The 12,579-nt window shown below is 50.5% G+C and overlaps 1 protein-coding gene across 3 annotated transcripts in view; it reads left to right on the forward strand.

Moving 5' to 3' along the window:
* The window catches only part of BCOR (BCL6 corepressor), a 71,873-nt gene that overhangs the window by 22,331 nt on the left and 36,963 nt on the right, over positions 1–12,579 (forward strand). For 2 of the 3 annotated variants that reach the window (XM_029603164.1, XM_029603165.1), the window contains exons 3-6: positions 4,447–4,525; positions 6,514–9,057; positions 9,717–9,770; positions 10,226–10,388. In XM_029603164.1, coding sequence (XP_029459024.1) covers positions 4,447–4,525; positions 6,514–9,057; positions 9,717–9,770; positions 10,226–10,388 — 2,840 coding nt within the window. The remainder of the gene's footprint in view (positions 1–4,446; positions 4,526–6,513; positions 9,058–9,716; positions 9,771–10,225; positions 10,389–12,579) is intronic. The other variant, XM_029603166.1, reaches the window with a different exon arrangement.

The following is a 12,579-nucleotide window of genomic DNA, read 5'->3' on the forward strand; positions in this document are numbered from 1 at the left end:
TCAAAACCGGCCCATGGGGTATCCGACTCTCTTGTGCACTTCCTCTGCAGCACTTGTGTCAACAGCTCCTTAAACATGCCAAGTCAACTCTGGAACCTGGCAGAATTAAGTAAAATAAATTTCACATTTTTTCTTAAATAACTAAGAAATAGAGCATACTCTAGACAGCAGTGAGCAGATAAAGCTGTAGACCCCATTCCATCCATGCAAATTGGGTATCATACACACACACACACACACACATATCCTGGTCTGGCCAACCAAGCAGCTCTTGAACTAGTGAAAGCAATGAGACAACTACAGTGCCAGCCAGTGTCAGACTCACACAAACAGATGTATAGATTGCAGAAACTTTATATACACTGTCACACACATCGGACACTTTCTCACAGACACACAGATAAACCCACACACTGAGAATGAGAGCGTGTATGTGTGTGTGTATGTCAGAGAGAGAGACACCCACACACGCAGTCTTCCTCTGACCCAAAGTGTAGGCATAGGTATGTGTCGCTCTCTGTGTGACACAGGCACACACACTCTCTCTAACACACTACTGTTGTTTGCTGCTTATGTGCTCATATAGAGGTAGATCTTCAAAACATACGCGCACGCGGTGGCGCGAACAAAAGTACACCAGATTTTATAAGATACGCGCGTATCTTATAAAATCCGGGGTCGGCGCGCGCAAGGCTGCGCAAAATTGGCAGCTTGCGCACGCCGAGCCATGCAGCCTGCCTCCGTTCCCTCCGAGGCCGCTCCGAAATCGGAGCGGCCTCGGAGGGAACTTTCCTTCCTTGCACGCGCCACCCCGGCATTCCCCGGCACAGGCCGCAGTGCCAGGGGACTCGGGACCGCCCTCCCGGCCTGCCCCCGAACCGTCGACACGCCCCTGGACCGCCCCGGGACTTGCGCGCGCACCGGCGGCCTATGCAAAATAGGCGCGCGTAAATCCGGGAGGATTTACACACGTAGGGGTTTTAAAATCTACCCCATAGTGCATGCCCCCACCCCAGCACTACCGCATCATAGTGTAAATTTCTTGCTTGCTGTCAGCCCTTTCTCATTCTGCAGCAGTCTCATCCTTTTTCAATCCCACTCTGAGACTTGCTGGTTCCACAGCTAACTGCTCCTCCCACAGCTCAGTCCAGTCACCTCGGTCAGAAGCCTCCCCAACACTGCACAGGTACTTTTCTCCTGGCTCACACACTCCCTTCCTGTGCCTGTAGCTTGTCTCCACTTCTCTGCCACCCTCCCACCACTCCAGTGCATTCCCCCTGACTGCCTGCTGCACAGTCTGCTGTTTATATGCCTTCCCACGCTCTGCTCTGCCTCCCAACTCAGGGGAGGAAGGGAACCAGAAATGACCCATACTGTTCCCTGGTGTTGGAAAGATCCGGTGTATACTGGACCATACAGAATAACAACATTAACTCTGGGCTTATAAAAAAGAAATTTAAGCCCTGGCCGAGACTGGGGAGAGCCACTAACCCAACTCCAGATTTTACACGAAGAAGAACATTCAAAGTACGGCCTTCAAAGGTAAAAATAACATGTACAATATGGTATTATTCACATGCACTGCTATGGTATCAACCAGAAAACTCTGCAAAAAAGTCACCTGCAGCCATACGATATTACAGCTTACTGTAAAGGGTGTTGGGTGTGGACTCGGCCTTCATAAAGCTTTGAGTAAACTAAATTGCAATATAGTAAACCTCCCATATGAAATCAGCCCTAACTACCAGCACTCAAACAGTAATAACCCTACCTATGAAAAGGCAACACTACAACTATTACATCAGACCCTAAAACACCAATACACCTGTTATTAAGAAAACAGGAAAGCCAAGCTGTTATAGATCCCTGCATAGAAACCACATGCCATAATTCCCTCTAAGCTGAGAGTGTGAGCCATTGCTCATATATTTCTGAGCATTGCTCGTAGGTTTTATATGATCACTCACATACATTTTTTATTTGTGCTATATACAGAAATCAAACACTAATGTTGGCATTCAAAAATTGTTGGTTTAAAAATTTGTTGCTCACAGAAAAAAAAAATTTGTACACACCTAGTCACTCCTTGGAGAAAGCGTTGCTACATGCTAGCAGACTACCTCACCTCATCACACATGTGGAACACAGAAAGACCCTCACCAAATACAAAATGAAGAGATGATAAAGTATAAATAGAAACATGCAGACAAAAACTGAACTTGAAACCACAACAAGCTGGACTCTCTATGGAATGGAAAAACAGATATCATTCCTCACTACGCATCAAACAATAACATAACAAAATATAAAGCATCAATCATAATAGTAAAACCAAACTCAGAAGAAATATTTCAAAACAGCTAATGAAAAGAACATCCAATGATTACGAACATATAACATTTGTTTTACATTTCCCAAACATCGATAAAATATTTCAGAATAGCAGATACAGCAAACACCCAATAATTAAAATTAAAGCTAAAATAAATCCTCCGCTCTCCGTACCTAGGAACTTTGGATTCCAGTTATGTGAGATTGTCATGGATTAGTATGGGGTGGGAGATATGCACAAACTTTCTTCTCTGACTAACACACATCTTCATTCTCACACAAATTCTCTTATATTCTCATACACATGCTTCTTAGTTTACAAGCTGTTTCTTGTACATGCTCACTGGCTCACTCATGCTGTCTCATCTACATGCTCACACACATGTTCACTAACTCGTTCTTGCTCACACACATGCTCACTGGCTCAATCAGTCTCTTTTACACTCACACACAAGCCCATTGGCTTAAATAGTCCTCTTGCTTAAACATATGCTCATTGACCCATTCAATCTCTCTCGCTCACAAACGTGCTTTGGTAATCACAAGAAGCCCAACATAATCATTCCTCACAAAACATCAAGCAATAAAATCAAGAGATAAAAGGCATCATTCATAATATTAAAATCATGAAAAGAATAAATATGTCAAAATAGCCAACAAACATAGGGGGCCCAATATTCAAAAGTGCATTCAAGTCTTCTTAGCCAGATAAGTAGGACTTACGTGGTTAAGTAGCGGCTGCTGAATATGCGCTTACGTTTAGCGGCTGCTCCACATAAGTCCCATATATGTCTAAAAAGTTAGCTTCATAAGTTGTGGGCGGGCAGTGGATGGAGTGACTTAGCTGCATAACTTGGCCGCATAAGCTGACTGGCTAGTTAGATAGTTATAACTTATACGTCTAAGTACAAATATATACGCGTATATTCAGTGACATAGCCGTGCCACTAAATAAATATACCGTATAATTTAGCTGGATAAGTAATATCCGGCCAAGTTACTTAAATGGCCATCTTTCAATATTGAGTCCCTAATGATTTAAAAAGTCACATAAATTTGTTCTAATATTTCCCAAATACCAATAAAATATTTTAAAACAGCAGACACATGAAATAACACCCCATAATTTAAAATAATACAAAATTAAATAACTGAAAAATCTCCAGCTTTCCTTACCATTAAATAAATAGATTCCTGCCTTGTAGGCTCACACACGCAGGTTCTCTCTCGCATACACACATAGGCTCACTCTCCCTCATACATATCCAAGGACTCTCATGCACACATGCAAGCACGCTCTCTCATACATATTCAGGCACTCTCATACGCACATGCAGGCTCTCTTTCTTTCATATACACACACACCTCTCAGGTGTTCTCCTTTCTTTTGGGCCTTGGCCACGCCTGCACTGCTCCTTTATTTACTGGAGGAGGCAGCCCTGCAATCGCCAGATGCATCCTTCTGCCGACCTCGTAGGCCTTTCTTCTGGCTGCAACGAGTTGGGCTCCGTCGTGGCCCCTGCGGAGAACTCCCTCGGGCGCGAAAGGGGTTGGGTTACGTCGCAGCCTCACCAAAGACCTTGTTCCACAGCAACTCCTCTCGGCAGGAGCTGAGATGAAGACCACATGACCAGTGCGACCGGCCCACCGGGGGATTCCCGCTCCCCTGATAAGCCAGTCCACCCTTGGTAGAGAATATTAGGCCCCAGAGAGCCTGGAATCTTACTGCCTTGCTAAGAATAATACACACGTTTTGAACTATTCTTGTGTGCATGTCCTAGGAGACAAGTCTGGCCTTACAGCAGATACACTTAGGTTTTTTCCCTGTTTGGAGTCCACTTCTATTTTAGCCACTCTTTTGTACTATATTTTTAGATATAGACCCCCCCTCCGCCCCCCCAAAAAAATAGGACCATTTATCTTTGCCAACCAGTCTGTGATTGGCAAAAATATACATTTTGCATAAAGAAATGTTGTCATCTGATGTACTTAAACCTTACATTGTCAGCTGTCTTTATGCTGAGTAGTAAAATGTAGTAATCTTCCATTTCATGTGCAGTAAGAAACATTTTAAAGCATGCAAAATGATTTCATGTCTTTTTTTTTTTTTGATAGGAAAATTCCCATAAACGATGGGGAAGTTCAGAAGAATCGGCTGGAACTGAGGGAGGAGGCTAACCGCACTCACAGCATGGTAAGCCCTTCAGGCACATGCAGTACGCGCGTAGGAAAAACAGTCGCGCGTGATTGAGCGCCCGCTGTTCTAACCCGCGCCCATCCACCTCTCCCGGGCGCGCGATGCAGTAGGCACATGAGTCGCTGGGTTAAAAAGGAGGAGCTGGGGAAATTGTGCGTCCCTAGCGCCTCCTCGGCATCGGGAGCCCAGGAGAAGTGGCCATGCGTGGGTCAGGAAAACGGACGCTCGTAAAATTGAGCATCCATTTTCCTCACCTGACCACCATCGAGACCTTTTTTTTTTTTTTCCATGTTGCTGCTTTCTGTGGTTCCTCCGGCTTAATATCGCCACGATATTAAGTCGGAGGAACCACAGAAAAGCAGCATTTTCTGCCTTTCTGTTCAACGTTTGGGGCTCCTCAAGACTTAACGCCAGCTCCTGGGCTGGTGTTAAGTTTTAAGGGTTAAAATGTGTGCGTCGGGTACACGGTTATTTTTTACATAAGGGAGTAATAGCTAATAGGGATGTGAATCGGTACCGGACTCGTTTCCGGTATCGGGTTCGTAAAAAAAACAAAACGCGGGAAATCTTCGTTCCCGTGGTTCTGAGCATTTTTTTCGGCTGTCGCAAGCCGAAACCCCCCCCCCCCCACCCCGACCCTTTAAATTTAATTATTTAGAATTCCCCACCCTACCAAAAATCTTTTCTAAAGTCCCTGGTGGTCCAGCGGGGGTCCCAGGAGCGATTTCCTGCTCTCGGGCCGTCAGCTGCCAGTAAACAAAATGGCGCCGATGGCCCTTTGCCCTTACCATGTGACAGGGGCTATCGGTGCCATTGGCCGGCCCCTGTCACATGGTAGGAGCAATGGACGGACGGCGCCATTTTGATTAGTGGCAGCCGACGGCCCGAGAGCGGGAGATCGCTCCTGGGACCCCCCGCTGGACCACCAGGTACTTTAGAAACGTTTTGGGGGGGGGGGTCAGGAGGGTGGGTGCTACTAAATAATGAGATTTACAGGGTCAGGGTGGGTTTGTGGGTTGTTTTTGTGTGCCCTTTCTTCCCGCCCCCCCCCCCCCAAAACGATAAGAGAACCCCAAGAAATTTGTGGGGTTCTCCTATCGCTTTCGGGGATCCCCCGATATTTGACGAGTTTGAAAATATCATCTGATATTTTCAGTTGTCAGAAAAACGATTCACATCCCTAATTAGCCTCATCAGCATGGCATGTACTTGCAGCATTAGCTACGCGCTGCTTTGGACACGCTGTTACCCTTATTGCATGGGGGGGGGGGAGGGGGGTTATGGACGCCCGTTAACCCGTGTGCTAGCCTGAGCGCATGGAATTGCCCTGGCCTGCCCGAGTTTGGAGCCAAGTCTCGTTTACCAAGTTCATCGTTTTGCTCACTTTCCCCGAACGCCCGGCACTGCGTGTTCCATCAGGGGCAGACGTGAGAGGAGTGAAGCCACCCCCTGTCTGGGGGAAAGCTGTTTGCACGCTGCACGGGCCTCTCTTGCCCGTGCATCACTGCACCACGTTCCTATCTACATGCAGGGGGAGGAAAACGTTAATTTGAGCAGCGATGTCTGAGTAATGGGTACAATACTCTTCAAAGAATGACTTCCCACATGGTAAATAGGGCCATTTTTTTTTGTCGTGATGGGGTAAAAAATAAAATAATTCCCCTCATCGTTAGAATCAATTTCCCGTGCATGTGATCCCTCCTTGTGGAGTCTGGCTGTGAGAAGGAGTGCTAGAGAACACTCTGGACATGATTTATCAAGATCTTTCTCTACTTGCTCGGCTGTGGAAAATCCTTCTTGGATTGGCCCTTGGTAAAGTGCCATTGTACTGAGAATTATGTGAGATCTAGTGGTGCTTCTACCAAAGTAATGTGATCTGCCTTCTTAGTAGGCCAAATGTCTGGTTTTTGGGTTTGTTTGGTTTTTTTTAACCAATATTTATTTTATAATTAATAATGCAACAAACTTTGTCTCATTCTCCGAAGGTGGATGCAGCCACGGCACATCACATGGAGAGTCTGGCAGCCCTTAGCATGGACAGCAGCGGCCTCATGCGAGAAGGGATCTCGCTTCCAAGCAGCATAGTCTACTCCAGTCTCTGTGGGCTTGGCTCGGAAAGAGGACGGGACGCTGCAAGCACCGTGACTGCTCTCGGGTTCACTCCGGAGAGGAATCCAGATACGCAGTACAAACCCAGTCCCGCGGAAAGCATGGACAATTCTCCTGTCACTGGGAAAACCCTGAACGGCTTCAGCACCATGTATAAAACGCCTCCTGGAATACAAAAGCCCTCTGTTCCCACCGGCGATGCATTAGGACTGGACAGGAGTCTGAGCGACAAGCAAAGCCCTCTTACTGTCAACGGGGCCAGTTACCTAAGGCTCCCCTGGATGCACCCCTTTATGGAGGGAGCCACACCAGCCATATACCCTTTTATTGACTCGCCAAGCAAGTATTCATTGAACATGTACAAGACATTACTACCTCGACAGTCTTACAGTTTGCCACAACATCTGGCTTATTCCTCTGTGTGTGCAAACGGGGAAGGCCTGTTATACGTACCCCCTCACTACGTGGCACCCCACATTCCGTCTCCGTTGGCCTCCCCAATGCGGATCGCTAGCGCTCCGGCCATCCCTCCTCTGGTGCACTGTGCAGACAAAAGCTTGTCTTGGAAGATGGGCGTCGGTCACGGAAACCCGATGGAGCCGCACGCGTACCCTCACATCCAGGGCAGCAAGCAGCCCAGAGGCCACTGCGCAAAGCCTCTGGGGAGTATCGCTACGGACCCGGCTCTCTTGCTCCCCCACTCCCCCAGGTCCTCCCTTCGAGATCATTTGTCGACTCCGATTGCAGACGCCTACTCGGAGTTTCACAAACCCCTTCCCCGGATTTCAGCGTCGCCTCCTCCACCTCCCCCAGTCGCCCTCTCCATGCCGTACATGACTGTGAGCAATGACTTTCCTCCCGCCAGAATACCCGGTGGGAAGGTTCCCAAAGCGCCCGACGCCGGGGAGACCCCCCAGCCGCCTCTCATGCACGTCAGGAAGCAACCTGCTCAGGAGCGAAAGGACAGCAGGTCGCCCCCTGTTCTGGAAAAACAGCCCCCTGCCAAAGATGTCCCGGACAAGCCTCTCGACTTGTCCTCAAAAGTGACGGACGGGGAGCCACTGAAGCCTGACGCCATGAAAAAACTGGTCCCCAACAGGACCGGAAGCGGCGCGGCCGCAACGGGAAGGGAAGCGCCGAAAGACGCGGGCCCCGCTTTGGGGAGCGGCTGCATCGTCTACAGGCCCGAGATCATCAGCAACGCGCCGTCCTCCTGGGTGGTGCCCGGCGGCAGCGAGGACGGCAAGGCGATGCCGCTCAAGAATAAGGTCCTGCAGCGGGTGATCCCGCAGCAGAGGAGCTCTTCCTGCCCCCGAATGGGAAATAGCGAGGGGGCGGTCAGCAATAGCCTGGGGCCAGTCTCCGGCGCGGGGCGCCCGGCCTCTGCCTCCCCTGCGCCCAACGCCAACCCGGATTGCTTCAAGATGAGCCGGAGCTCGGCAGAAAGCGGCCCGTCCGTCATCCAGCAGACGGGCCAAGCCCCTGCCGCGGCCACCAAGCACGGCGGCAAAAGCACTAAAGCCAGTGTGGTGGACTCTGCCTTTAAGGCCAGCGAAAGCAGCCTCCCGCCCGCCTCCCTCTTCCTGCCGCACACCGAGGCCTTCCGCTCGCCCTCCCTGCCCTACCCCCACAGCTTTCTGCCCTACCCCGTGCCCGATACGCTGGCCCTGGGCCACTTGTCCTTGCATGGAAAGGGGCCTGTCTACCCCCATCCGGCTCTGCTCCCTAACGGCAGCCTTTTCCCAGGACCCCTGGCCCCCAAGCCTGGCATCCCTTATGGCCTGCCAACCCGAGGGGATTACATGACATCATACCAGGATGCCCTGGGAATGGTCTACCCCATGCTGCCGCCAGCGGCGCTGGACATCGCCAAAGACGAGAAGTCGGAGCGGAGGTCGCGGTCGCAGGAGAGGCTCCGCTACGAGGATCCCGCAGGGAGGAACAGGCTGCCAGAGTCCGGCCCCAAGCTCAGCTTCGAGGCAGAGGCCGCCGACAGGATCATCAGGTCGCACCTTGGCAGAAGCGCGTGCAAGAGCCAGCAGTGGGATCCCGCCCAGCCCCACAGAGAGGAGGACTGCTGGCCCAAGGCCGAGCTCCCCGAAGCCCCCAGTGTCCGGGCGGACACCTTGGCCCTGCGGGAGCCCGGGCCGGGCCACACGGCCCCGGCTCTGCCCTTCGCCAAAGCCCCGGAGGACGGCCTGCGCTTCCACTTGGCGAGCGCGGAGCACGGGAAGATGCCGCCCAAGGACAGATCCGAGGACCTGAACCTGCTGCACGGCAAGTTCCTGAAGGGCCGCTCGTCCAAGCTGGCCAAGCGGATTGCCAATTCGGCCGGCTATGTGGGCGACCAGTTCAAGTGTGTGACCACGGAGCTGTACGCGGACTCCAGCCAGCTCAGTCGGGAGCAGCGGGCGCTGCAGGTGAGTGCGCGTGGCTGCGATCTGCCTAGAGAGCCGGAGGGTGGGGGGGGGGGGGGGGGAGGGGAGGGGAACGTGAGAGAGTAGACGTGCGCCAGCCGGAAAACGAAGCCCACGCTTGGCAGCTGAAAGGGTCCTGCCTCTTTAGTTTTGCATGGGTGGGAAACTTGCCCCGGTTCAAAACCCCCCCCCCCCCCCCCCCAATTCTCACTAGCGTCAGTTGGTGAAAACGCTGGCGCAGACGTTAATGACGCAGCTTCTACGAATATGAAATGAATTATTGGCCAAATATCCTCTAAACGAGAGAACTCGGGCTTGTGGTGGCCTGGTTGCCTTGCATGAGCAGCGGTGCCGCGTGCGATCTTAGCCCGAGCTGTAATCGCAGAAACGCCGTCCGGTTTGGACTGTCTGCAGCTTGTTTTTCTCTCCGTTACGTGACGCGTGATGCTGTAAATGAATCTTGCAGACGCTTCGTACACAAGTACAGGGTGCTGTGCTCGATGGCAGGATGGCGCTCCCCCCGACACCCATTACATTCTGTTTAGTGAAGTTAAGCCAAATTGTATTGTATCGTATTAAGAAAAAAAAAATGGTTTGTGCTGATGAAAAATGGATGAACATTTATCTAAATGATCCATTGAGTGCCCATTTTAATTACTTAGATGGAGGGATTACAAGAGGACAGTATTTTATGTCTACCTGCTGCTTACTGTGAGGTCAGTTCTTCAAATTTTTACTATTAGAATCTTGCATAAACCTTTGAGTTTATTTCCATTCCCAAGTATACTAAGGGAAGGCTTTGGGCCCGTGATCCTTTGTACTCCTTGTGCAGTTGTGTTTTGTGGGTTGTTTTTATTTTGTTTTTTTTTGTTTTTTTATTTTTGCTTTTTTTTTGTGTTTTTTTTTTAATTTTCCAAACACATTTCATTGTTTGTGTGTATTCTGTCTGAAAGAGCAGCGGCGCTTTGCGTTTTAGATGCGTTAAGTTGGCCTGTCGTACTTCGATTTTTTTTTTTTTTTTTTGCTGCTGTAACGTTGTCAGAGTAGATGACCTTCCAGCCCTCGCTGGGGGTGGCAGCAGAGAGGGCCTTTGGAAAATGCTCTTAGAGGAGGTCAGGTAAGACCGACTGGCACGTCTTGCCGGAGGATCTCATGTCTGCTCTCTCTCTAGCGTGCCATGATGCGCTTCTCTGAGCTGGAGATGAAAGAGAGAGGGGGCCAGGCTGCCACCAGGGACTCCCAGGGCTGGGAACACTTGAAAGGAGCAACGGAAAAGAAAGCCAAGGCCCTGGTGCTGGAAGACGCAGCCGCCGACCTGAAGGACCCAGACAAAAGTAAGCAGGTTTGACGGGCGCCGAAGGTGTGGGGGGCGTGGCCTGGGATGGAAATGTGAAGCTATTTTTTTTTTTTTTTTTTGCAGCGCTACTCCCCTCCATGAACTTTCCCTTGCAATGAGGTCTGAACAGCTCTGGATCCTAACTCTTATGTGCCTGCCGGTCCGTGTTGGGCTGGCTCAGGGGGTGTAGCCAAATAAAGGAAGGCAGTGGGGCCCATGAGCATTTTTTTTTTTTTTTTTTGACAGAGGGCTTAGGCTAGCGTGCAGGATAGCCCCCCCCCCCCCCCCCCCCCCCGTTCCTGAGCCAGCTTTATACGGCTCAGGCTTTTGCACGACTGCGCTAGTGCAGGGATTGGGTGGCCGTGTCCCATGCAGATTCCTCTTTGTCAGCTTTCTGTAACTTTTGGCTTTGAACGGGATCTTGCAGTCTCCCATCCAGCCAGTGGTGTCGTGTAGGACAGTTTGCTAGAAATGCTGCTTAGCTGTCTTTTTTTTTTTTGTATTTTATTTAGATGGTTGCATTTAGCTCATGCCTTCTGATTGGTACTGTAGCTTATGTCCCTGTCCCCCAGGGCGCCCAATCTAAGGGGGATCATTGAGAAAGCGTTTGTGCCTGAGTCAATGGAGGGTGAAGTGACTTGCACAGGGTCACAAGGACCGGCAGCGGGATCTGAACCCTGGCTTCCCTGTTCACCACTTTACTATTGCTGACACTGTCGAATGTTTCTTTACATGCTTTAAAACGTTTTTGTTTTTTTTTGTAAGGCAGGCTTTTCTTTCTTTCACTCTGCAACTAGTAGCAACGATTGCAGAAGTAACGTTGCAAGGCCTGCCCTGTGTTTAGGGAGAGAAGGGGATGGGTGACAGGAGTGCGTGAGGTTGGGGATGTGTTTTAAAGGATTTTGTTTATCATTCTCCTTGCAATATTCTCTGGGCTCCATCCCTTCGAGCCGCCTCTTCTGCTGCACTGGATTCCCCGTGCACGACGCGGCCTTCTAGATTTGACCCTTAAAGGAGCGAGGAAGTTAAACTTTCCTGGCGGACGCACGTAGTGGCGTGGGCCTGTGCAAATTGAAGTTTCACGGCGCTGATTGGTACGAGGAGAACCATGGCCGCCTAGGCACTGAATGCCAAGATAGCGAGTAGGCACTGAGGAAGAGCGATGGCTAGTAACTGAGGGCTCAAAACGGCTAAGGAAGTGAAATGCTTTCATTACCTAAGGGATGCAGAAACCAGCAAGGTTGCCATGCAGCAAAGACCCTAAATCTGTGAGTCGGCACGTGTATGCTGGATCAGTAGATTTTGCTAGTTAGTCCAAATGCAACCCTTACCTCTGTCTCTCCTTCTGGCCCCCATGACACCCAACTTTGACTACTGTGCTACTTCTCTGGAGTGAGGGCTCTTCCTTTTCACTGGGTCATGGGTTGAGGATGGGGAGGACCTGGATGTACGAATTGGCCTCTCAGTTGCGGGGCTGGGTGCAAAACCAGTAATGGAATTGAGAAAAGCCTGGGATGGGCCCAGAGGAAGGGAAGGAGCAAACTGGAGATCCACAGGGGTGGGGGTCTGTGGAATTGTAACAGAAAATGAGATGGGCAGACCGGAAGGACCAGTCTGCCCATCATGTTACGCTATCCTCTTCCCTCAGTTTCTCTCTGTGTTTCTTTCTACTCCACTACCCAATGAATTCTTCGCTCTCCGTTCCAGTCTTACGCTTTTCTGCCATTCACTGACCCCCCCCCCCCCTGCGACGACCTGACGTGGTTCCGAAACGTATGGCCCAGTTCTGTATAAGGGCGAGCGGAGAATGGCCCTCAGATTTTCATTTATCTCCTACAATTTGTATGAGCTTTCTTTTGCATGTTCAAGTAGATTAATGCTGCAACCACAATTTGGGTCCTAAATTTGCAGACTAACCCCGGGATTCATCATTCCACTATAAATATAGCGCAATGATGTCCCGCGGGAGGGGGGGAAAAGAGGTGAGGGGGAGGCGAAAGTAATCAGCCGGCCGCATTGAGGCGGTGCGTTTACACCCTCGCACTTTCGCCCCCACAGCGCCACGTGGAAAAAGTGTTTATCTCCCGTGGCTCTGCCGACGATGAATGTGGGGAAAACGTCGCCCGCAGCGCTGTCGGACCATAACCCCCGCCCACACTCCACCCCCTGATTTAAATCGTACCGCCGTG

This window comes from Rhinatrema bivittatum, chromosome 5, assembly GCF_901001135.1.
Source record: "Rhinatrema bivittatum chromosome 5, aRhiBiv1.1, whole genome shotgun sequence".
Classification (NCBI taxonomy): Eukaryota; Metazoa; Chordata; class Amphibia; order Gymnophiona; family Rhinatrematidae; genus Rhinatrema; species Rhinatrema bivittatum.